Raw genomic sequence first — 24,618 nt, 5'->3', positions numbered from 1 at the left:
TCCCCGCGGCGGGCTCAGCGCATGCGTAGACGGGGAGGACTGACGTCAGTCCTCCGGGCGGTGCGGGGGGCGCGGGGAACGCCGGGAAGCCACCGCCCAAGATGGCGGCAGGATTGAAAAGTTGTCGGTGGCGCTGAGGCGGCTCCGGACGGGCCGGGAGCGGGAAACGGGGCCCGGCAGGGCCATGGACGCCGCCGGGCAGTGAGCCCGGGCCCCAGGGCCCTCACACGCACCCAGGCCGGGCGGGCACGGCCGCTGCGGGGATGCCCCGGGGGGGGCCGGGGCCGCCGCCGCCGGAGACATGGAGGAGGAGGGAAAAAAAGGCAAAAAGGTGAGAACCGGGTGTCCCTGGGGCTTCTCGGCCCTGTGGGGCCATCGTCGGGCTTTGTCGTGCTCCTTACGGCCGGGCTTTTCCTGAGCCCCATCGCAGGGTCGGGCCCTGTGTGACCCACAGCCCATGGGCCTGAGGTGGCTGGAGCCACTCTGGGCTTTTTAAGCTTTATTTTCTTATATTTGAACCCTTATTTTCATCCTGGGGGGTTTTCAGGCTCAGCCCTGTCTGTGCTGAGCGTCTCCCTGGGCTGGGGCCTCGTTTTCCCAGCTAAAAACCCCTTGTTTTCTGTGTCAATATGGGGCTTTTTGGGGGTGCCGCTGTCACCTCGCAGCCTTCCCGCTCCCCTGGGATGAGTTTGCTCTGCCCGTGTGTCCGGACACCGGTCGGGGCCATTTAACCTCCTGCTTCTCTGCCCAGGCTGCGAACGAGGCGACTGGTTAATGAAACATCTTAAAATATGTCCTGGAATGGCACTGGTTTGTCTTGTCTGCTGGTTGCGGTGCTAAACCGGCTGTGCTGTATACGCTTGTCTGGTTTATATGTATATTTTTATATATATATTGAGTCAACTGTAGTCAGGATGAGCTGTGTCTGCCTTGGATGGGAACAGGCTGCTCTGGTTTCTCTCGTTTAAAACCTATTTTTGCATCGCGTGGGGGAGGCGAAGCCAGAGCTGGAGCTGCGGGTGGGAAAAATAAACCCTTCCCTTCACTTGGTGACATAACCGGGGGGGGGAAAAAGAGCTATTTTCAGTAGTTTTAGTGGCACATGCAGCGACAGTGATCTCAGAAGGTGGCAGCAGAGTCTCCTGCTGAAACTCTGGTTTGAAACGCTCAGAATCCTCCCAGAAGGAGAAATATTGAATGTTTTTTCTTTCTGGAGATACAGTGGGAGTTTCCCACAGATGTGGAGCTGGGAAATCAAACCACCTTGTGATGTCTGGTGACCTGTCTGTGGTGTGACGGGACCAGCAGCATGGGCGGGAGGAGAAATTTCTAATCTGTACATGTAATTTTCTTGTTTGCAGAAAGAACCAGCTCTAAATGCTCATTCCCGGGGCTGTGGATAATTGTAGAGTAACTTTAGGAGTAAGTAAATGCCATTTTTTGCGGTAGGCAGGGGCTGGAAGCGATGCTTAAATAAAATAGATTCAAAGTGATATCTTGTAGAACTGGAATCAGCTCTTGGCCCTGTTGAAAAGTGGGTTTTTCTGCTGTTTGGGGAGAAATCAGAGGTTTTTTTGCTTTAGAAAACGGTCCTTTCCAACCACACTGCTCATGTTTTTTGAGGGATAAAGACTCTGCAGTCTTTCTGGGCAATTGTTCCGTGTTCATCCTCGTGCTAAAGAAAGTTGTTGTTTTGGTTTCTTTTTATCACCTCTCAAACGTGTAGGTGATGCAGCACAATATGATTTTCCCAGGTAATTTTCTGGTGATGGCGTGAGATATTTGCATAAAATTCCTGACTTTTCCAGCTGGGATGTGTCCTGAATCCCCGATGTTGGCTCCGTTTGCCTCTTCCAGCCGCCGCTCCAGCGGTTGCCAGATTGTCCTCGTAAAGCTGCTCCCGATCTGTGAATTCTTTGCGGTTTTAAATCCCGGTTAATATTCAGGATATTGGCCAGTCCAGCAATTCCTCCTCGTGCAGATCATGGGGGAAACGGCTGCCAAAACTGAGCTTGGAACTCCAAAGCGCGTTTCGCTCCCCGCTGGAGGATTTGGACAGTTCTGTGCTGGTGTTTGAGAGAATGGGAAGCTGAGAAGCTTTTTTGGGGGAAGTGAGATGGTTATTAAGTTACTGAAGTAGAGCTGGTTCTTATTGAAGGTCAGGATGAACCCCCAGCCTTAATATATATATTAAAAAAAGTATTGAGTGTTTGAGCTGGAAGTTGCAGCTCTGTGAGAGTTTGTGCTTGTAGGACAAACCTCTTCGTTATCCTGAATATTCAGCTTCTTTGTGCTGGAGTAACTGTTGGGCTCTGACAAGCCCCTTGACTCTTTTGCCTCAGAAGTGGTTCTGCCATGATTTCATTTATTTAGGGCACTTGGGGGAATGCAGGATCTGTATTTTTAGCTCTCTGGGAGGTTTTTAGGCTAATGAAGGCACCTGCATCTACTTGGTTCTGTACTCCCAGCTAAAACAAGCCGTGTGATGATCATTCCCATGGGCTCTGTCACCCGTCATTCTTTTCTGTTCCAAGACCTGATGCTGTAGCCCTGACCTGCTCCCGGCCCTTCTGGAATGAGGAAATGTGTTGGGTGGGTTGTGACTCCTTGAGGTAAAGCTCCAGCTCCTGATGTTCGGTTATTTCACACCTTGTTCTGAAGTTGGTGCACGGAGGGGTATTTAGCCCCTTTCATATAATCATTTTGGTTGGAGAAGCCCCTCAAGATCATGGAGTGCAGCCATAACCCACCCCTGTCCCTGCCCCATGTCCTGAGAACCTCATGTCCGTCTGTCCAACCCTCCAGGGATGGTGACTCCAGCACTGCCCTGGGCAGCCTGTTCCAATGCCCCACAGCCCTTTGGGGAAGAAATTGTTCCCCACATCCAACCTCAACCTCCCCTGGTGCAACTTGAGGCCGTTTCCTCTTATCCTGTTGCTTGTTCCTTGGGAATCTGGAGTCCTGGGTCCAGTTCTGGGCTCCCCAGTTTAAGAAGGACAAGGAATTACTGGAGAGAGTCCAGCGGAGGAACACAAAGATGCTGAGGGGTCTGGAGCATCTTTCTGACAATGAGAGACAGAGAGCTGGGGCTGTTGAGCTGAAGAAGCTGAGAGGGATGTGATCAATGGATCAATAGCTCAGGGTGGGTATCAGAGGATGCACCAGACTCTGTTCAGTGGTGCCCAACACCAGGGTGAGGGGCAACGGGCACAGACTGAAACACAGGAGGCTCCATGTGAACATGAGCAGAAACTTGTTTGCTGGGAGGTGCCAGAGCCTGGCCCAGGCTGCCCAGAGCGGGGGTGGAGTCTCCTCTGAGACATTCAAACCTGCCTGGATGTGACCCTGTGCAAGGAGTGAATTTTGCATCCCCACTCCCTCTGAAGGGATGGCCTCGGGGCTGGGAAATTGACTTTTCATTTAGAGACCTGTCTCATCATCCAAGTCTTTGTGGGGAAGCCGCCTGACCTGCTAGGCTTGGTTTTAGCAGCTGCTCTCCTGTGAACTGCTGGTGCTCAGCGGGACAATCCTGTCCTTGCTCTTCTTGGCCTCAGCCCAGTTCTGAGCAGGGAGTTGCTCTGTTTCTCCTCTCAGTGCTTCCTTTTTCTTCTAGAGGAAGCCAAAAATATCTTCTGGAATAGGAGGAGCGGAGGCTGAATGGAGGTGGGATCATCTGGGGTTTAGGCATGAAGTCTGTAGGGGGGGAATGTGGGGTTAAAGCTGGTGGGCTGGGGGGAAAGGGGCAGGAGAGATGGGGCTCTGGTGTGGTGGCCTCAAACAAGTTTAGTGCTCTGCTCTGGGTGGTGGCATCTTCTTGCTGCTGCTGCACCACTTGGCACGAAGGTTTGGATGGTTCTGGTGGCGCTTGTGGTGCCGTGCAGCTCTACTTGTCCAACTTGCTGTGGTTTTAAACATTTACTTCAAAAATTAAACTTCATTGTGGTTCTAAGGGCCCGGGAAAGTTGAGACTTGCCTGGCTGAAATTCAGACTGAGTCTGTCTCCTTGTAGGGTGTGTTTTAGTCTGGTCCTTGGAGATCTCTGCCTTATCTGGGGTGGAACAGGGACCTGGGGTGGGTGTCCTGCAGCTTGGGGCGTGACTCCTGTCTCTCCCAGGGCTCTGTGACACTGGTGGGACGTTCTCCTTGCTGGTGGGTGACTCTTCCAGCTTGGTGGCAGCTGTGACAGGGGACATCTCCAGCAGCTTCTCTCCTGGACTTGGGTCTGCACCTCCTGATCATCCTGAGCGTTCGACAGTTGGGTTTTATTGCGGCTTTGGGCCTCGAGGGGCAGGGAGGAAACACGGGTGCGTCTCACACAATGCATGTCCCCAGAGTAGGGACACTGGAAGCCTGGTGTGGCGGCTGGGAACAGGGATGCCTTCCAAATTTCCTTCCCCCATCTTGGATCAGGGACCTGGGCTTGTGGTCACCGTTGTCCTGAGAACCCTTCTGGCTTTGCCCATCGGCCCTGTGAGGTGGACGGGTCAGAGTTTGGTGATTCCATGAGACGTGGGGTGTTTGTGGGTGGGAGCAGGTGCGATACCGCGCAGGCTCTGCACTTCCGCCCAGCTGTTTGCCTTCAGACCAAGTGTTTTGTTCTCAGCCTCATTTCTATCCTTGCATTAGTGATGTTTTCAGTAGCTGTTGCCACCACCTCACCAGTGTCTCTTTGCCAGGTCCAGTGCAGGTTCCTGGGCTCTCTTCACCCCACCACAAAGGACAGACTTTCTGATCCTGGCCGGCTCTGCTTTAGCGGGAGCTCCCGGCTCCTCCTCCCTCTTCTTGAGCATCCTTGTGTCCCCCCGGTGGTGCTTGGCACCAGGACATGGACAGAGCTGTGACTGGAGGCGCTGGGGAGGACAAAGCTTCACTTCAGTCACAGCGCTATCCTGACTTCAGCTAGAGAATCATTTGGTTGGAAAAGCCCCTCGAGATCAAGTCCAACCATTTCCCCCACCACTGGCAATACCCCATGTCCCTGAGAACCTCATTTATGTGTATTTTCAGCCCCTCCAGGGATGGTGACTCCAGCACTGCCCTGGGCAGCCTGTTCCAATGCCCCACAGCCCTTTGGGGAAGAAATTGTTCCCCAGATCCAACCTCAACCTCCCCTGGCGCAACTTGAGGCCGTTTCTTTGTGTCCCTGTCTCCCCTCAGCTCCTGTTCTCCAGCTGAACCCCCGGGTCCCTCAGCTGCTCCCATCACACTTGTGCTCCAGCCCCTTCACCAAACTGCTGCTTCACAACCATGGAAGTTAATGATCCCACTTTGGACCTTCACGCCCTGGTAACCAAACTGCTGCTCTGCGGCCCAGGCTGGCGCGGGAAAGGACGGATCCTGCGGCAGCGCTTAATGTAACACAGATTTTGTTTGGGTTTTTTTTTTCCTCGCATGCCTGGATTGAAATAGTTTTGCTGTTGTGGTTTTCGCTTGGTACAAAATAACTGTACCATGTAATTGGGTAAATAGTTGTTTTGCTGTTCGGTGAGAGAACGGCAGACAGAGCTCGAGCTTCCCAACACTGCATTGCTCACACAAGACGCCGGCTGAAGGAGCGATAGCAGCTTTCGAAAGCAAACCTTTCCATGACAGAAGCCCTGACTCGACACCAGGCTGGTTCCAGCCCCAGATAAGGGCATGAGGTATCCCTGCAGCCCTGATTTATTGTGTTTTGTGGAGCAACACCGGAGCCTCTGACATCTTCTTGCGTGTGTAACACCCAGAAGGGAGATAACAGTTTGTGTTGCAGGGGTGCAGCCCATTTCAGGCCCAAAGCCGCACGGGAGCAGCACCCTGGGGCGCGATGGTGCCTCTTTGGTGCAGACCTCCCTGAACGTGAGCAGTTTCCCAATTTCCAGCATGCTGTCCAGGGCTTTTTGGGCTGGCTGATAGACACCAAGCTCAGTCCCGGGCTTGTCTCTGTGGATCCGTGACAGGCTGCAGAGCCCCGTTCTCCAGGGATGTGACCGGGAAGCCCCCAGGTTTGCTGTGGCACCACCACAATCACAAACCTTTAAAGCGGTGACTTAGCAAAGTGGCTCTTCGGCAGGGATTCCTTCCCCAGCCTGTGTTGTCCTGCTCCCAGGGCAGCGTTTCAGCCTCACACAGTCTTAATCTCCATTTATTTTACTTTTCGCAAAGCTGTATCAGCCTCTAGTGCCTTTTGATCCTTTCGCTTTGGCATTTAGTCACAGCAAAAAGAGTCGAGGAAGAGCGTGCTCTGCAGAACCACAGGGTTTAACGTGGCTCCGGGGCTGTGCTGAGAGGTGACCACAGGTCTAATGACATTCTCGGTGACCACAGAAAACTCTGAAACGTGAGTAACCTCAAGCATCATGCTCAGCAAAGCTCTTCAGGTCTCATTTATGCTTGGCCTGCAGAAAGTGCTAAAAATCCATCAGCAAATGATGCTTTGTAGGAAGAACAACAACAACCAGGGTTCAGCTGGAGTTTGCTGGAAGCAAAGTCACAACCAGCTGATACCTGGGAAGCTGGTTTTTTGCCCGTTTTGGGTTTGTCTGCCAACACTGCAGTGACAGCTACAGCTTATGGTGCCCAAATGCACCTGCCTGAGCTCTGTGGTCTAGTGCTGATCACTGACGGGATCTCCTGTTAATTATCTCTGGCTTGTGCCCTGTACCTGCACTAATTGTCCAACCTGACCCAAGCGGGTGTTTTCCAGCCAAAGTGAGGGTGCAATAAGTATCTTGAGGGCTCAGTGTGACCAAGATATCACTGAGGTTTTGTGGATACAGAGCGGAACAGGAGCAAAATTCTCCCCAGAGATGAGCAAGCTGATGTGTTTGAAACTGAACTCTGCATCCAGTTGAGTTTGTAAGTTTTCTGCTGATAGAATCCCAGGATACTTAGGGTTGAAGGGACCTCAAAGATCACTGAGATCCCACCCCTGCCATGACAGGGACATCTGCACCAGCTCAGGGTGCTCAGAGCCCCGTCCAGCCTGGCCTGGGATGTCTCAGGGATGGTTCATCCACCCCCTCTCTGGGTACCTGGGCCAGGCTCTCACCACCCTCAGGGACAACAATTCCTTCTCATATCTAGTAAAAATCTCCCTCCGTTAGTTTAAAACCATCACCCCTTGTCCTGTCACAACAGGCCCTGCTCAAAAGTCTGTCCCCATCTTTCTTATGGGCCCGTTTTAAGCACAGAAAGGCCACACTAAGGTCTCCCCGGAGCTTCTCTCCTCCAGCTGAACACCCCAACTCTCTCAGCCTGTCCTCCCAGTCTCGGATCATTAGGTTCTGGGTGACTTTGTTCCATTTCTGTCCTTTCTGAAGCAGCTGCATGATCCTCACCCTCAACTGCAGGAACACTCCCTGGTTATTGCGTGTGTGGAGCTTCTGCCTGAGGAAGTAGATCTCGGTTTAAACCAGAAGACTCGAAGGAGCTCGGTCAGTCTGGTTGCAGAGCTCGTCCCCTCATTTCTGACAGGAGATGAAGGGGCAGGAGTCGAACACCCTGTGCTTTGCTTTATAAACAGTTTATTTCTCCAGGCTGAAGTGTTACAGCCCTTTCCTCCTCACCAGGAACTGGAAAACTCTGCGCCTGTGGGACCAGTTCAAACACCAGCAAAGGACGTAACAGGCAGTGCCAGGAGCCTGAAATATGGATTTCTAACTGATTTTACAGCTGCTTCCTGCCTTAATATTTATTTTGATGCTTTGTTTTTAAGACCCTAAGGTTTCCCCAGAACCAAAATTGACCGCATCAGCTCTATTGCTATTTCCAAGGGACAATGAGCTGTAATGTCACCACAGCCATCCTGGTGTCCCTGGTGCCTCAAGGGCAGGTAACAGCAGACCTAGAGGATTAAATAAATGGGATTAATTACACTCTGTAGTGTAAGGGGAGCTCATGTTGTTTCCTTAATGCAGCTCTTTGTTCTGGGTGGCTGAACTGGGCAAAATGGGAGGAGTACAGCTGGTAAAAGGTTTCCTAAATCCCTGCTTTTTTCCAAAATCTCTTTATCAGCGCAGGGGGAACCCTGGAGGATGGTGGGTCCCCCTTTGCCATGTCACCTCCCCTCCAGAAACGCATGATCACATCCCTGAGAGCTGGTTTTCTGCAGTGTGACTTCTCTGCTTCACTTCCAAAGCACTTGGGGGGTTTGTGCTGGTGTCTGTGCTCACTGGACGGCTAAACCTGCATGGGAGCCTGACCAGGCGAGGATTTAGGGCCTGTCTGGTAAGCCTGGATCTTCAAAAGACAGACTAGAGACTTCTTGAGATGTCTCCACAAATGTAGTTCAACTCATGTGAAATTCTGCTCTACTTTATCCTGTTTTACTGGCTTTGATACCATTCAGAACAGAGACATAAAAGTGGTGTTTTCATAAAGTACTTCAAATTCTTTGCGTAGTCTCGTCTGACTGGTGTATCTGTAGACTTGGTCACCAGCCTTTGAATAAGCTTCTCTTTGTCTCCAAAAGTACCTTTTCTGTGTGTACTTAGCCAGAAGCAGAGTACCAGCCCCTCTGATGTTGATGTGGTAAAAGCTGAATGGACTTTTAACCAAAGCAAATACACAGAGCTCTGAAAAAAACAGCGTAGAAAGTGCATTTCACGCAGCCAAGTGAACTTCAGGGCTTCCCTGCTTTTGTTAGGTTAGGAAAATAAAGTCATTCCATTATTAAGAAGAGGAAACGGCCACCTTTCCTGGTTTAATTTGAGCCGTGAAGCGTCTTTGGAGAGCAGCTCCCAGGAGAGGGAGCAAACGTGGAAGATCTGCGGTGCTTGACGGAGCCAAGATGAAGATCTGGACATGGTGCAACTGGTGGGTTGTTGCTTTTGCTGCATCTTTGGAGGAGGATCAGGTTCTGAGAACCTTGGCGCTGGGGTGGATCATCCCCAAACTGTGTTTCAGTGATGGGGATGGAAGGGACCTCAGCGCTAAAGCAGATCTGGGGCTTCCTTTCCCAACACGTTTCCCGTGCCGTCTCCTTGGAAGTGTTTTCCAGCTGGAGATAATTCATGTTGCTCTTGGGTGAGAGCGTTGGGGGCTCCACATTTTCCTTCTTGCAGGAACCAAAAGCCAAAGCCTCTTTAGTGTTGTGTGAGGGGGATTAATTAATAACATCCTTAGGGTGTGTGCATAGCTCAGGGAGGTAAAATAAAATTGAAGGGCTTTGAGGACTTTTCCCCCATGGAACTCGCTTCAGATGTGACCTGCTTGGTGCTGCCCAAAGGGGAAGGTCTCATCTCGTTCCCCTCCCCATACCAGGCACGACTGGGCTGTTGGAAAAGGTTTGAAGAGTGTATTTCTGGGAATTTTGCTGTTAAAGAGGCTGACGGAGCTGGTGATCCCAGAGCTCTGGTGGGACGAGCACGATCTGTCCACCAAAAGTTTTGGTGGAGGGGAACGAGCTCCGGGTGCTGCAGGAGACGCTGGGACGGCCGCACTAACATGGTTCTGTATTCCAGATCTCTTTGAGAAGAGTTGGAGAAGTCGTTCATCTTGTGATGCCGTGGCTTAAAATACTGTTGGGTTTGGGAGGGTTTATCTCCCTGGATGTTCTGGAGAACCTGGTGTGGAGAAATAGCCAGGATGTGTTAAGGGGACAAGGAAGAACTTGGCCAGTAACTGGTGCTCGGTGACAGCAAAATCAGCGCCACTGTGTCTTCAGCTGGTTTGGGTCATGGAAAATAGCGTTTGTGCATGGGGGAGGTTGGGTTTGGGAGGAGGTAGTTTTAGGGTGTCTTAAAACAGCTTGGGAAGTCACCCCTGAGCTGTGGGGACACAAGTTGCCGCACACGACTCCTGTTCTCCTCTGTGCCTGAAGTTGTACATGATCATGGAATCACGGAATCATTTTGGTTGGAAGAACCCCTCAAGATCATGGAGTCCAACTGTTAACCCAACCCTGATGCTGCCCCATGTCCCTGAGAACCTCATCTCCGCATCTTTTAAACATCTCCAAGGGTGGTGACATGAGGAAGGAATTGTTGCCCTGAGGGTGGTGAGAGCCTGGCCCAGGTACTCAGAGAGGGGTGGATGAACCATCCCTGAGCCATCCCAGGCCAGGCTGGACGGGGCTCTGAGCACCCTGAGCTGGTGCAGATGTCCCTGTCATGGCAGGGGTGGGATCTCAGTGATCTTTGAGGTCCCTTCACCCCAAACTGTTTGTGATTTTTGAGCGGACTGCTCAAAAGAACTGACCTTGCCTGACTTCTCCTGAACATTCACAGGTATTAACCCACTAACCTTTGCCTGCACAGCTTAACTCAGCAGCCAAGCACAAAGACGGTATATTGGGCATCTCTGTGGCTTTTCTTGAGTGGTTCTGATGTGGAAAAGCAGCTCGAGGACCTTCTGCTGCTGGCTCCTTGGCCACCACCAGCCCTGGATAAGTGGCCTTGCAGTGACTGATTGCAGAGGATCTATTGGTTCATGGGCATTGCAAACCACCTTTTCTCCAAGGACTCCCGGAGAAACTGGAGCCACTTTGCATCCGTTGTTTTTATGGGAAGAGAAGGAGGAGGTTCCGTCGTGCCCCCGGGGCTACATGTGGCTTGTGACCCCAGGAGGAACCAAAGACGTGAAGGTGCATGAGCTGCAAATGTGCATTTTAACACAGGGATTCTGGCTTCTTAGACTGACAAATAAATAGCGAGACATCCCAAAGAACATGCTAAAAGAAACCAGACCTTATTTCCTCCTGCCAGAAGCCTCCCCAGATCCTTGATCTGACAGTCTAGACCAAAACCTGCTGTGTGGTTTATGTCTAAAGCGAAGTTTATTGCCCTGTGAAACGATCTCCTCAGCAGACGGCCGTAAAGTCCATGATTACAGGTCTGGGTGCTTCAGCTCTTCTCTTTCGCTGTGCAAAAATGGGAATAACCTTCTTCAGGCCAGAACTCCTGCAGTTGTGCTGGAGGATGAGCCTCGGGCTCCATGGGAAGCTCAGATATTCCCACAGATGCCGCTTCTTTCCTGGGCTCCAGGTCTTGGAGTGGTCGGTGTTACAAAACGCTTGTTTTGTGCGAGACCGGGCGGTTTTGGTTACATTAATGAAGAGTTTTGTGGCTTTCCTAAGAGTAAAACAGCGTGTCAAATGCTCTTGAGCTTTGGGGTGAACAGCACTTTTTAGGTGCTGCGACATGAGTGTGTTTTGCCAGATCGCAGAATCGTTTTGGTTGGAAAAGCCCCTCAAGATGATGGAGTCCAACCATAACCCACCCCAGCACTGCCCCATGTCCTGAGAACCTCATCTCCATCTATTCAACCCTGGATTATTGATCTCTTGCTCATTTGGGCAAAAAAAGCCTGCAGATGTGAAGCAAATGTTTAAATTTAGCAAGAAGGCGAGTGTTTAAATGCTTCTGTTCTGAGACCTTGGATGGAAACAAGTCGGGCTAATTGGTGATCGCTCCTCTGCACCGTGCTAGTAAAAACGGTTCTGAACGTTCAATTCTTGACATAAACACCCATTTTTTTCTGCAGGTGGCTGATGTTAATGGTATTGAGTAGAATGGGACTTAATGCACGAACCGAACTCATCTGGTGTCCTCTGTTTGTTGCAGTATGTGCGGCTAAAAACTGCGGAAACAGGGAAACATTTGATCTTGGAATTCTGGCAGGACCCTGGCAACTGTGGAGAAACAGTGGTTTGGTCTCCTCGTGCTGACAAGGCTGCAAATCAGCTGATCTTATAGTTTTCCCCCACAAATATCAGCAAAAAGGTGGAAATTGCAGCTGTCACCAACACTGTGGCCCTTGGGGACCCTCCTGGTGCTGCCGGTTCCAGCCAAAGGCCAGTTACCCTGCTGAGACCCCTCGATATCAATGCACAGCGGAGGGCGAGAGGCAGCAAAGGATGTTCCTGGGCAAGAAGGGATCTGTTTCTTCTCTGCAGAGCTTCAATTTAGCTTAGTATTAAAGCTGGGCTTAACTTCTGTCCAGTCCTGCACGTGTGGATTCCTGAAACCGGGAAGTAAGAGATTAAATCGAGCCCACGAGCTGTTATTATTTCGTGAGATCCTGAGCTGTTTTTATTGCGATACAGAACAGCCTGGTGTAAAGCCTGGCTTAGGAAGTACCAGACTTAGAGGCTGTGTTGATGCCTTCCCATCTTGTTTGTACTCAGCAAGGATTCTCGGAGGATCCGAGCCGATCCTCAGCTCGGAGGATTCTCTACGAACTGCTAAGCCTGGCATATTGCTCCAGATGGATCAGCTCAGCCGGAGTTTATAGCATAGGCGGAGCAGCTGAGCCCGGCCTAGGAACCTCTCTGGGAGGAGGACCCGGGCTCTGCTAAAAATAACCGAGGAAAATTCCTTTCCTCTTGCTTTAGAGGAAACTCCTGTCGGGGAGGCTGGAGCCGGCTTAGCTGGCCAGGCCGTCCGAGCGTGAAAACACAGAGCTGAGCCTTGGTTTGGAAGTGGGTTTGTACAACTATTGCCTTTAGGCTTGAGCTGCCACATTCTTTATTTTACTTAAGACTGACTTGGGCTCCAGCTCACTGTTTTTAGGGAAATTGTGCTTCTACATTGCTTAAATTTAATAATATCCCCGTTTGAAGGCACAGTTTTGAAAACAAACACAGCGTTTCTGGCTGAAAGCTGGATGGTGGGATCATCTCCAGAGGCTTCCTACCGGCTCATTAAAATGTTGCTGCTCCCAGGATCTTTCCTTACCAGGAGCTGAGTTGTCCAAGACTCTTCAGTAAGACTTAGGAAGGGCTGCAGGTCCCCAGGTGATCCTTGGTGTCCTTGCATAGATGTTCCCTGTGCTTTGCTGGAGGGTTCAGGCTCTTCCCAGTGTCAGGACAAGAGACAAAATAGAACCACAGAATCATTTTGGTTGGAAAAGACCTTTAAGGTCATTGAGTCCAACTGTTATCCCACCGCCCCATGTCCTGAGAACCTCATGTCCGTCTGTCCAGCCCTCCAGGGCTGGTGACTCCAGCACTGCCCTGGGCAGCCTGTTCCAATGCCCCACAGCCCTTTGGGGAAGAAATTGTTCCCACATCCAACCTCAACCTCCCCTGGCGCAACTTGAGGCCGTTTCTTTGTGTCCCTGTCTCCCCTCAGCTCCTGTTCTCTCATTAATTTTTGACTCCGTGCCTGGCGTCGTTATCCAGACCCCACACTTAAATCCTTGCCAATAAAAAGCTGGAATGGTTCTTGGCTTCAAACAGGAATCCCTTGAATAGTGGTTTGATTTAATGTTTTAGCATCCAGATGTCTTTGGGGGGAGGAGAGCAGCTCATCTGCAGCGATATCGCCATTCCAAGCTCAGTGCTGGAGCTTCTCCAACCAAATCCCAACCCACCCTCATCTCACTGCGCTTCCCAAATGAACAAATCTCCCCAGCGCCAGTTTACCAATTAATTAAATGCTTCCTGGTGACAAAAACTGGAGGGCAATGGAATAAAAGGGCTTTGGGCAGGTGTAGCTGGTGGGCTGTGGTGTTGGTGCTGTGGCCCCAGCAGCGGGATGAGGAGGAAGGAGCAAGGGACACGTAATGGGGACACGGCCCCTGGGTGGACATGGAGCTTCCCAGGGTGGCTCCTGCAGAGTTTTGAGCTCTCCACGTGTTTTTCTGCATCATGGTGGGGTCTGAATGGATTATTTTGGGGTCCAAGGGTGGTGGGGACCATCCCGTATCACTGAAAGCTGTTTTCCTACCAAATTATGTTCCTCAGTGAAACCACCTCTGCAATTAAATGTAGAGAGGGTCCTGCCTCTTGGGCAGTGCTGAAATACCCTCAAAATAAGTCAAAATAAACCGAATTACAGGCACAGGATGATGTAGAAAAGGTCGAACACCTGTAATTGCTCCTGGTACGTGGTTGAGTCCTCTTGCCTTGTTCTGGTCCAGGACCAGAGAAGCTCTTGGCGGGCACCAAGGTGAACCAGCAGCACGTCCCCATGGCAGGGACGGTCACCAGCCCCCTGGGGGACAGGGGGCAATCCTGGAGCACTGGGCTCCCAGTGCAGGGGCCGGGATGTACTGGAGTGAATCCAGCAATGGCCTGGAGCATCTTGCACGAGGTGGGACCGAAGGAGCCTTGGGAGATATTTTAACATATATAAACCCCTTGTGAAAGGGTGAGGAGAAAGAGGAGGATCCAGGCAATTCCCAGCACCGGAACAAGAGACAAAGTAGAATCACAGAACCATTTTGGCTGGAAAAGCCCCTCAAGATCAAGTCACGTCCTTGAGAACCTTGTCTCCATCCATTCAACCCTCCAGGGCTGGTGACTCCAGCACTGGGCAGCCTGGGCAGCCTGTTCCAACCCCCTCCACCGCTGCCCTGCGCACAAACTCTTGCAGCATTTCTCCATGGAGCAAAGAAATATTGATAATAAACCCTTTTATTTTTTGCAGGGACCATCAGCTCCCAGAGTACAGGGGCTCAAGCTGTGCCCAGTCAAAGCCGAACCCCCAGAGCCCATATTTGGCATCACCACATGGAGCTTAGTTGGAGTTTATTTCTTAACATCTCACTTTTCTCTAAACGTACCAAATGTGGTTGTTTAGTTCCTTGGCTTCACGTTTTCTTATGACAAGCACCTCCCGTGACTTCTTGTCCTGTCACACACGCCTCCGTGGTCCTTTTCTTCGTGTCCTCGTTGCAGCGAGCCCACCCTGAGCCCCTTTGGGCTGCGTTAATTATTTGCCCCGCTGCTCATTAGGGCTGCGGGCTGCCCTGGGGACGAGCCACACGCCGGCACCGGGTGACCAGTTGGAGCTGGGGATCCCTTAATCCCCGTGCAGACGTTCCGGGGGAGAATTAGCCTTACAAATGTGCATTGGAGATAATCCACCGGAGGGGATTAAGAAGCCGTTTCCACCGGAGCGATGATGCTCTTTCTCCTTCACCTTCTACCCAGAGGGTTTATTTAACAGGCCTGTCCAAACCTCGTTGACTTTTGGATGGATACAAGTGGATGGGCTCTGATTAACACCAGCCCAAGAAATTTTCCCCAAAGATCCTTCAGCCAGAATAATAACAATCTAGATGAAGTTTAAATCCTCATTTCCCCCAGAAATGTCGTTTTTTGGGGCTTTCCAACGCCAAGCGATGGGATGGTTGAGCAAACCCCATGAAGCAGGTGCTGCTGATGATCCAGCAGACCCTGATTCTTTCCCAGCTCATCCTCGAATGGGAAATAAAGTGGTTTTAGAAGCCTTGGTGTTGTGAGATGTTGATGGGGAAGTGCAGGGAGCTGCGAGCGCTTAATTGGGGTATTAATAAGGTTGCAAACTCATTTAACTCCCCACACCCCCTATCAGGCTAAACCCAGCCCTGAGCTGCTCTGTCTCAATGAGTCAAGTCTTAAATGCCTCGTTAAGTAGATAAAATGACTCTTTTCCTCCCCAATTTTGGACTCAGCAGGAGAAGACCCTGAGGAGCGACCACGTTGGCCTTCGGGTGCGTCTTCTCCAGCTGCTCGAAGGGCGGGTTTCGTCATTTTCCACTGTTAATTTGGTTCTTCGTTTGTGAAAGTAGCAGCTTCTTTGTGTTTATCCTCTGGGCCCGACTCTTAAGCCCCCGTCGGAGCCCAGCAAGGCTCGCTCAGACACTTTGTGCTCTCCCAAAGCGCCTCTTGGGAGCTCTTCACCTCATTTCTGAGCTTGGCTTTTCAAATGTGACGCTTAAAGATGCTTAAAGGGCCCTGAAAAGCTTTACAACCCTTGGTTTTAATAGATGTTAGAGAGCAAAATAGCGCTGAAACTCAGAGGAGAAACCAGGGTGAGAAACTCATGTCAACTGGGGATGTTGTGATTCTGTGATTTCAACCCTGGCTGTCGCGGCAAAGGGTTTTGGGGGGATTTGCAGGGTTTTAGGGGTGCAGGAGGTGGGATTGCATGGCTGGGAGCTGAGAATGGGACGGAGCTTTGCAAAACCCGCCTCTGCGCGGCCCCGTCGCTGCCGAATCTCGCCGGTTCTCAACCAACGACGTCTATTGCGTAGAAGGAAACTGTGGTTATCGCGCTTCCTGGTGAGCGAGAGCTCGCGGCTTTGCCGGCCCTTCGACACGGCGCTTCGGAGCCCCCAAAACGACGGGAACCGCTGCTTCTCCCCCGCCCCGGGAGGTGGTTTTGGTGAGCCCGGCACGGTTCGGTCCTGCTCGCCGTCCCGGGCGTCTCGATGGAGAACGAGGTAGGTGCTAGGTTTCCATCGGCTCCTAGAAATGCAGAAGTTGGTTGTTCCGCCTCGCGTCAGGCCCTGCGGCGCCTCCAACTCGGCTTTGGGGTCCCCAAATCCCCCGAGGAGCTCGGGGTGACGGGGAATCCGTCCCTCCGCAGCATCTTCCCAGCCTGACGGACGTTTCTGCATCTCTCTCCGCTTTTGATTCCTAAAAAACCAGTCTGGTGGGATGAGATCTTCACACACCGAGGTTTGGGGGTCACCACCCCGGTAGTGAGAGCGGCAGAGCCGGGGTCAAGCCCCACGCTCTGGTTTTGGCCAAAACCCCTATTTCTTCATCAATTATCTTCATTCTGGAGCCGGGAACGGTGCCGGCCCATTGGCAGGAGCTGGTGGGGTTGCACAGCCTGGGGTGATGCCCCATTTTGGGGTGATACCCCTAAAATCCGCCACGTTTGGTCCTGCTGCCGGAGAGCAGAGCTGGTTTACAAGGGCAGCATCGTTTAGCCGTGTTCTCCGTCCCTTTCGTCCTACAAACTCTCTCTATTTTTAATCTCCTTGCTCCAAGGGATGTTTTCAGGGCCGGGCTGTCCCCGACGTCCTTGCGCTGCCTGGTTGGCTCTGGGATTTGATGAATGCTCTTCAACCCGGAGCTTTTCCATCCCGCTTTCCCATCCTAATACAACCATTTCCATCTATTTCCATCTGCCTTGGATCTCTTGTTCCTGTAGATCTCTCAAGCTCAAGAAAAGCACCGAGAGAGGCTGAAGCTGCTTGATGGTCCCACGTGTGCGGCTGAACCATGAGGGACAGGGACGTGGTGGTGGCAAATCACCAAATCTGGTCTCCTCCAGTTTAGCTGAAGGATCTGGTGAAGGACGGTGGTTTCCAAGGCGAGATTCGGTTGTGGACGGCAGCACAAAATGAGCATGGGATGGTCGGTCCCTCCGTGTGCGGCGTCCAAGGACGGCGCTGACGCTCCCTCTATAGCCAGGAGCCCGCCTGTGCACTTTGGCTCTTGTGTTTTAAACCAAACCCAGCGCTTTGTGGTTCAGGAAGCGCAAAAACCTGGTTTTTTACCAGGGGAGGTTGTGTCCTGGGGCTTTTACCTGCATTTTGGGGTCTCCCCAAGACCTCAGACGACTTTGCAGCATCTTTGTTGCCTTTTGCAATTCTTCTCTGTAAATGCTTGGGTGAAATATAAAGTCGCGCCGAGGCGAGGAGGAATTTGTTGTGTGGCCGTGGTTCACTCTTAATCTGACTATATATTTGTATTCCTTCTTAACTAAAAGGTTGGACAGCATGACTTTGGGGGAAAAACATCCCATTTGGATAGCGGGGCACTTACCAGCACTTGTGCTTTTGTGCCACGTCGCAGGAAAGAGGTTTTCGGTGGAAAATTGTGTGCTTGTGCATCTATAGCTCGAAAACCGTGTCCACAGGGTGGTTTGCTGCTGGTTTCCCCCCCATTTTGGTCCCCAAACTCCCCCATTTCTTAACCCCAACGTGTCCTTTTGTCTCCCCAGCCTGGAATAGTGTCTCCTTTCAAACGAGTCTTCCTGAAGGGCGAGAAAGGCCGAGATAAGAAAGCCCAGGAGAAGGTTACGGAGCGGCGGCCGCTGCACACGGTGGTGGTGGCTCTGCCCGACCGCGTGGAGCCCGACGTCCTGCTCAACGACTACATCGAGAAAGAAGTGAAGGTACCGTCGAGCCGGGGCTCCTTTATAACTAAATACAGCATTATTAGAACCTAAAGGCACAAGAAATCTTCCACACGTAGGTGTATTTAGCAGCTCGTAAATACAAAAGGCCACCAGCCCTTTGCTGGGGGTTGACGGTGCCTTTGTTGAGGTAGCTGGCGTGTTTAGCGCGCACGTGCTGCGGTAACGGTTTGGTTATTTTGTACCAGTATTTAGGTCAACTCACGTCCATCCCGGGGTACCTGAATCCCTCCAGCCGCACGGAAATCCTGCATTTGATCGATAACGCCAAGGTGAGCGCTCAGCCTGTTGGCTGTGTTAACAAAAAAAGGGGTTGTGTAGCTTCCTTGGGTCATGGTCTGGCTGGTGCCCTCCATCCCGTTACCAAAGTGAAAACGGTACAGCAAATCGCTGTAAATACATTCATTTTAGAGAGCTCACCAGCTGCCGGGGCTGCTGACCCAGGAACACGACGCTGTCATCAGTCTCTCCGCCTACAACATCAAGCTGGTGTGGAGGGATGGAGAAGATCTCATCCTCAGGGTCCCCATCCACGACATCGCCTCCGTCTCCTACATCCGAGACGACTCCTCTCACTTGGTCGTCCTGAAAACGGGTAAGTTGTGAGAACCATCGTTCACTCATTCTTAGGAAAACGGGGTCTCAAAGTGTAGTTTATTCTGTGGGTGTCGGCAAGGTGGAAAAGAGCAGGTAGATCCCCACGCGTGTTGGACCTTCCCTGCTCTTCCCAACCGCTGTGCAGGTCGCTGGGAGGATTTCATCGCCGTGCTGGGTGTCTAAACGCCCGTGTTGAATAACCAGGGTGATACCCAGCGTTCCCAACGCTCCTCATGTCCTGTAATCAGCGGGGAGGTCCCCAAATCCCTCCCCAGCAGCTCTGTGTGTGCCAGACCCGCCTGGGTTAGCGCTGGAGGGTTTGGGGAGGGCTGAGCTACTTAGAGGATGTAACAAACAGAGACTTAGCGGATTAGAAACCCCGCGACAGCAAAGGACGGGCTGGAGAATAAATGAGTAAGCGACTTAGAAGGCTGTAATTCTGCTGCTGGATTTCTGAGGCTGGCTAAGCCATGGGAGTGAATTTACGGAGCTGTCAGAAACCAGCTCTAAATTATAAGTTTTCATTGAAAGGCTTTGGCCCTGTGCAGCATTTAGGTGGAGTTTTGGGCTCCTGAGAGCTCCCTCCTGCGGGGCATCGTCTCCCAGCTACGGGATCCAGCGCTCTCCTGCTTTGGTGGCTTTGCTGTCCCCACAGGGAGCCTGTTCGGACTCCGTGCCGCGATCTTTCCGTCACAACGTCTCTCTTTCTCAGCTCAGGACCCCGGGATCTCCCCGAGCCAGAGTCTCTGCGCCGAGAGCTCCAAAGCGCTCACTTCGGGCTCGCTGTCCGAGAGCGGCGTGGTTCCCGTCGAAGCTTGTTGCTTGGTGGTCCTGGCTACGGAGAACAAAGTAAGATGAGCTAAATCTCCATCCCACATCAGTGTCGCCTCCAGCGTCACTCTGCGATTGTGATGACGCTGGGACTGGGATCAACCAGGAGGTTTTCTCACCCTTAGACCGGGGTGGCCACAACCTCTCAGGTGGAGACCCAGGGTGGCCTCGTCCTGCTGTCCCCAAGTGTCCCCTCTGTTACGTGACCAGACGCTTGCTTGGCTGTAGGTTGTATAACACACGTAGGCTCAGTTTTAAGACTGAAGGGTGCAGGTTGGGCTTTGTAGAGGAGGAAACCTGCTCCCTGCCAAAGCGCCGGGACCTGGTTCGGACACAAGAGGGGATCAGAAGATGGTTTTCCCGTGGGAGTGGTGCCCAGAGCTCTCCCCAGCCACAGGAAATCTGTGACCACAACCAAATCTCTCCCACAATCACATTTTGCTAATCAGGGCATTTTTCCTGATGCTGACCTGGAAATTTGTTTCATCCGGTGTCTGAGTCCAGAGATTCTGATCTTGATCTGTGTGTTCCTACAGCAGGAACCCTTGCCCTTCAGGGCTGAGTTTTGCTCATCTAATTTTCAGCTTTAACGCTCCTTGGGCTGCCTGTACTCATTTGGAATGGGGGTTTTATAGCCAGGGAGCTGACCCGAGGAGTAGGAATGTGCCCACCGCGGTATTTCCTCCCTCCCAGCGTCCCTTCTGTGTCCCCTCCGCAGGTGACCGCCGAGGAGCTGTGCTCCCTTCTCAGCCAAGTCTTCCAGATCGTTTACACCGAGTCCACCATCGACTTTTTGGACAGAGCAATATTCGATGGGGCGTCCACGCCGACGCGGCACATGTCCTTACACAGCGGTGAGTCCGGGCCGTCCCTGCGTCCGAACCTGTTTGACTGTCTCTCCCCATCATCATTGGTGGCTTCAGATTCTCACCACTTTAGCTGTGAGAAGAGAAGCTCCGGGGAGACCTTATCGCGGCCTTTTTGTACTTAAAAGGGGCCCATAAGACAGATGGGGACAGACTTTGAGCAGGACCTGTTGCCGTAGGACAAGGGGTGATGGTTTAAACTAAAGGAGGGAGAAATTGTTGACCCTGTGGGTGGTGAGAGCCTGGCCCAGGTACCCAGAGAGGTGGTGGATGAAGCATCCCTGAGACATCCCAGGCCAGGCTGGACGGGGCTCTGAGCACCCTGAGCTGGTGCAGATGTCCCTGTCATGGCAGGGGGGGCACTGGATGAGCCTTGAGGTCCCTTCAACCAAACTATTCTGTGAGTTTATGGTTCATGGGGGATAGAGGCACCTTGTGTCTATGTCACGTGCTGGTACAGTCACCACATTTCTGCCTTTCCAACTCCATATCTCAAATCTTCCCCTTGCAGATGACTCTTCTACAAAAGTGGACGTGAAGGAATCCTATGAAACGGAAGCAAGCACTTTGTGAGTCAAACACGTTCTGCTGAGCTCGCTCAGCGCTCGGGGTTATTAGTGCAGCCTCGCTGCTGGGTTTAAACCCCCCGCAGCAGGAACCGCTGCGCTCTGCACATTGAAAAGCTGCTGCTGGGTCTGGCTGAAGCACAGGCCGGGTTTTCCGCCTGCTCCGCCGCTGCGGAATCCGCGGCTGGATTGTTCTGCCGCCGCAGGACTCCAGAGACGGTCACGTACTCAATGTATGTGCAGCTCCCGCCTCAGCAAAGCCGGGAGTTACATTTGTCCCCAAAACCTTTGATTTTCGAAGCGTTTTTCCCCTCCCGAAGCTGTGACCGCTCAAAACATTGATCGCACTTTTGGGCTAAAAACCTGACATACAAACCATTGTTTAAAATTGATAGGCGCTATTTGAAAATGGCACATTTAACGCCAAAATAAGGTGCTTTGAGTTTTCCCCCCCGCTGTTAAAGGGGATATTTGCTCACATAGAGCTTTATGTTCAGCGGGTGACCAAGTGCTCTGTGTTCCACTTTTGGGGGCATCTCCACACCCCTCTCCGCTCTCCCCCGCCACGCAGAAGGTGCCGGAGTCGCTCTGGAAGCCTCACGCTCTGTTTGTGTTTCAGTTCCTTCCCAGAAACCTTAGAAGCGGGTGACAACTCCCCCTCGTCCTTCTCCACGCAACAGTCTCCGCATGTCAAGACGGCCAGTGAGAGCGAGCTGAGCACCACGGCCACCGAGCTGCTCCAGGACTACATGATGACGGTGGGTGGATTTCTGTCCTTCGGGGTGCTCGTGGGATTTGCGATCACGCAGAGCGGGTGTAGGAACGTCAGGATGAGCTGGTTCATCACCTCAGCTCCTGTCAAACCTTCCATCCCTGGAGGGGTTGAACAGATGCAGAGATGAGGTTCCCAGGGATGTGGGGTGGGGGAGCGGTTGGAATCAAACTTGAGGGTCTTTTACAACCAAAATGATTCTATAAAATAGCAATAAAGGAAATAAACACCTTCCCCAGGCTTCCCATCATCTCTTCCCCCTCAAAGATGCTGCAGGGAGTGGAGCATCTCCCGGGTGAGGAAAGGCTGAGGGAGCTGGGGCTCTGGAGCTGGACAAGAGGACACTGAGGGGGGACTCATTGCTGGGGATCAATATGGAAAGGGGCAGTGTCAGGAGGATGGAGCCAGGCTCTTCTGGTGACAACCAGTGACAGGACAAGGGGCAATGGGTGCAAACTGGAACACAGGAGGTTGCACTGGAAGAGGAGAAGCAACTTGTTTGGGGTGAGGGTGGCAGAGCCTGGCCCAGGCTGCCCAGGGGGTTGTGGAGTCTCCTTCTGTGCAGACATTCCAACCCCTGGACACCTTCCTGTGTAACCTCAGCTGGGTGTTCCTGCTCCATGGGGGGATTGCACGGGATGAGCTTTCCAGGGCCCTTCAACCCCTGACATTCTGTGATTCTGTGAAAAACCAGTAACCCCTGTGCTGTGCTTCCCTGCAGCTCCGCACCAAACTCTCTTCCCAAGAGATCCAGCAGTTCGCGATGCTCCTGCACGAGTATCGCAATGGGGCTTCGATCCACGAGTTCTGCATCAACCTGAAGCAGCTCTACGGGGACAGCAGGAAATTCCTGCTCCTGGGTGAGCAGCACCTGCGGGGACCCGCCCTGGGTCACCCACCACAGGCCTTTTCTTACTTTGAACATCACCCCTACCAAAGCTGGTGCGACAGTGATGCTGGAAACATCCTGTAAAGGCTTTTCTTTCCATTTTTTGGGCGCCCAGAGTTTTCTTCCCCACGGGACTGTAGCCCTAAGCAGGGTCTGACTCTGGGAAGTGGGGAGATATCTGATTTTTGGGCATGAAGCGTGGAAGGGGAGAGTCGCCGCTTGGCAGCCGCTCTGCATTTGCTGCAATAAGCTCAATAAGCCGAGCAATATGTTGCAGTGAGGATTGGACAGCTGATCCTTTTGAACTCGGAAAATCCCGCTTTCGCAGGGTTTTTGTCCTCGGTGCGCAACAGCTGCAGTTTTCGGGGTGGAAATAGGAGATGCAGCCATGAGCTGGAGACTCTTTACTCCCAACACTGATGGTTCCCCCCTCGTTTTCTCTTCCCCGCCCCAGGTCTTCGTCCCTTCATCCCCGAGAAGGACAGCCAACACTTCGAGAACTTCCTGGAGACCATCGGGGTGAAGGACGGTCGCGGCATCATCACGGACAGTTTCGGGAGGTACAGACGGACGCTCAGCACCACCTCCAACTCCACCACCAACGGCAACGGCGCCGCCGGCAGCTCCGACGACCAGTCGGTCCCGTCCGAGGAGGACGAGTGGGACCGCATGATCTCGCACATCAGCAACGACATCGAGGCGCTGGGCTGCAGCATGGACCGCGATTCCTCCTGAGAGCCGCCCCCACGAGGTTTTGGGGCTCCACCACGATGTAATTAACCTCCCGTCCTCATTAACGGCTCCGAGTGGCCGCCGGTGCCCTCTCACGGCCCGTTGGTTTGGTTTTACCGGCACAGCGGGGAGCAAAGCCGGACAGAGACGTCAGCTACAGTTTTGCACATGGTGTCCCTCCTGTAACTGCTCTTCTCCTCCTCCTCTTCCTCCTCCCTGTTTTTCAATGAAGTTTACCACAATGTGAATTATTTAAACCAATTCTCAATGTCGTCGAAAGATTTTGGCTCCGGACCCGCAGGAGAAGCCGCCGATGCCGCGGGGGGAGCGGGAACCCAGCTGCACCCACGGCTTTGTGCTTGTGTGGCCGCAAACCCCATCCTGCCCCCCCAAAAATACTTGGGGGGGGGGGCCCACAGAGGCACGGGGGGGGCCTGTTGTACATATTTGACAAGCGGTTATAAATACACAGTTATTTTTTTAAGCTGCACCCCCCGCCAGAGGAGCGCTCCGAGGACGAGGTGCCATCCGTGGGGACACCCAAAAGGGTTTGGGGGGGGTCCCGTGTCACCTGAAAGCCCCAATGAGGGGAAGGACAGGGCTGGAGGGGGGTGAGGGATCCCCAGCAGCACCCTGGTGGGGGATCCAGCCACCCCATGCACAGGCCTGTGTCACAGCCCTTCTGTCCCCAAACCCCACTTTGCGTCCCCCCCGCCCCCAGTGCCTTTAACCCTCGCGCTCCCTTCATCCCTCCATCCTCCCCCTCGCTTACCTGCGCATCCCGGGATCTCGGTACGATCCCGCACGGCCCCCCAGCCCTGGTCCCCCCCGTCCCGCGGCCGGTACAAACTGGGGAGCAGGAGAAATTGGGGGGGAAGGTCCCCCCCGAGCATCCTCGGGAGTCGGGGACCAAGATTTTCCTCCTTTTTAAACCCAGCTTAGGGCTGGGAGCGCTCAGAGCCGGGGGGGAGTTTTAGTGCCTTTTTATTATTTACAGATTAAAACCAATTAAAAATCGCACACGTGGATGTTCAAGTAATTAAAGACTTAAATTTGGAAACAATTCCCCCCAAAACCCCCTATTTTTGACATGATTGTATACAGAGAATATAAACCAGACGCTGTAACGTCTCACGGGGGGGTGGTTTTTATACTTTGATAAGAAATGGGATTTAATTCCGGAACTAACCCCGATTTGTGGTGTCGTGGGAGCAGCCGGGGGGTTCTGCCACCTCCGTGTCCCCAGCCCTGGTGGCACCGGGCCGGGGGACACCCGGGGCGGCTTTGTGTTTGCTGTACGGATTATTTGTTACTGGTAAATATAATTCTGCACCCAACGGTGGTTTGTCTCGTTGCTAAACTCCCCCTGGGGTTTATTAAAGCCCAGCTTTGTTAAACACCCCAAAATTAACAATGCGGGGGGGTGAAGTCCTGATGGCCAACAGCCTGGGGAGCATCGCGGAGCCCTGACACCCCCCAAAACCTCCAAGTTGGGGCCTCTGCAGCCCCATCACAGTTACACCCACCC

The 24,618-nt window shown here is 52.7% G+C and overlaps 1 protein-coding gene across 2 annotated transcripts; it reads left to right on the top strand.

Annotated features, from left to right (window-relative positions):
• Positions 1–85: 85 nt before the first annotated feature.
• CCM2 (CCM2 scaffold protein) lies at positions 86–24,427 on the top strand. 2 transcript variants are annotated; one of them, XM_082046420.1, is made up of 10 exons: positions 86–331; positions 17,643–17,816; positions 18,026–18,109; positions 18,249–18,432; positions 19,147–19,283; positions 19,984–20,119; positions 20,643–20,700; positions 21,317–21,455; positions 22,191–22,329; positions 22,813–24,427. In XM_082046420.1, exons 1-10 carry the CDS (start codon positions 302–304, stop codon positions 23,091–23,093), a joined length of 1,362 nt encoding a protein of 453 aa, XP_081902546.1. In that variant the 5' UTR covers positions 86–301; the 3' UTR covers positions 23,094–24,427. The 2 variants fall into 2 exon arrangements, with proteins under 2 accessions (XP_081902546.1, XP_081902547.1); XM_082046421.1 differs by lacking the exon at positions 86–331 and adding an exon at positions 15,983–16,128.
• Positions 24,428–24,618: the final 191 nt, after the last annotated feature.

The sequence above is a fragment of the Streptopelia decaocto genome (assembly GCF_964273445.1).
Source record: "Streptopelia decaocto genome assembly, chromosome: 2".
NCBI classification, from domain to species: domain Eukaryota; kingdom Metazoa; phylum Chordata; class Aves; order Columbiformes; family Columbidae; genus Streptopelia; species Streptopelia decaocto.
Note: the sequence above shows the minus strand (reverse complement) of the source record. Positions and strands in the feature narration are given on the sequence as shown.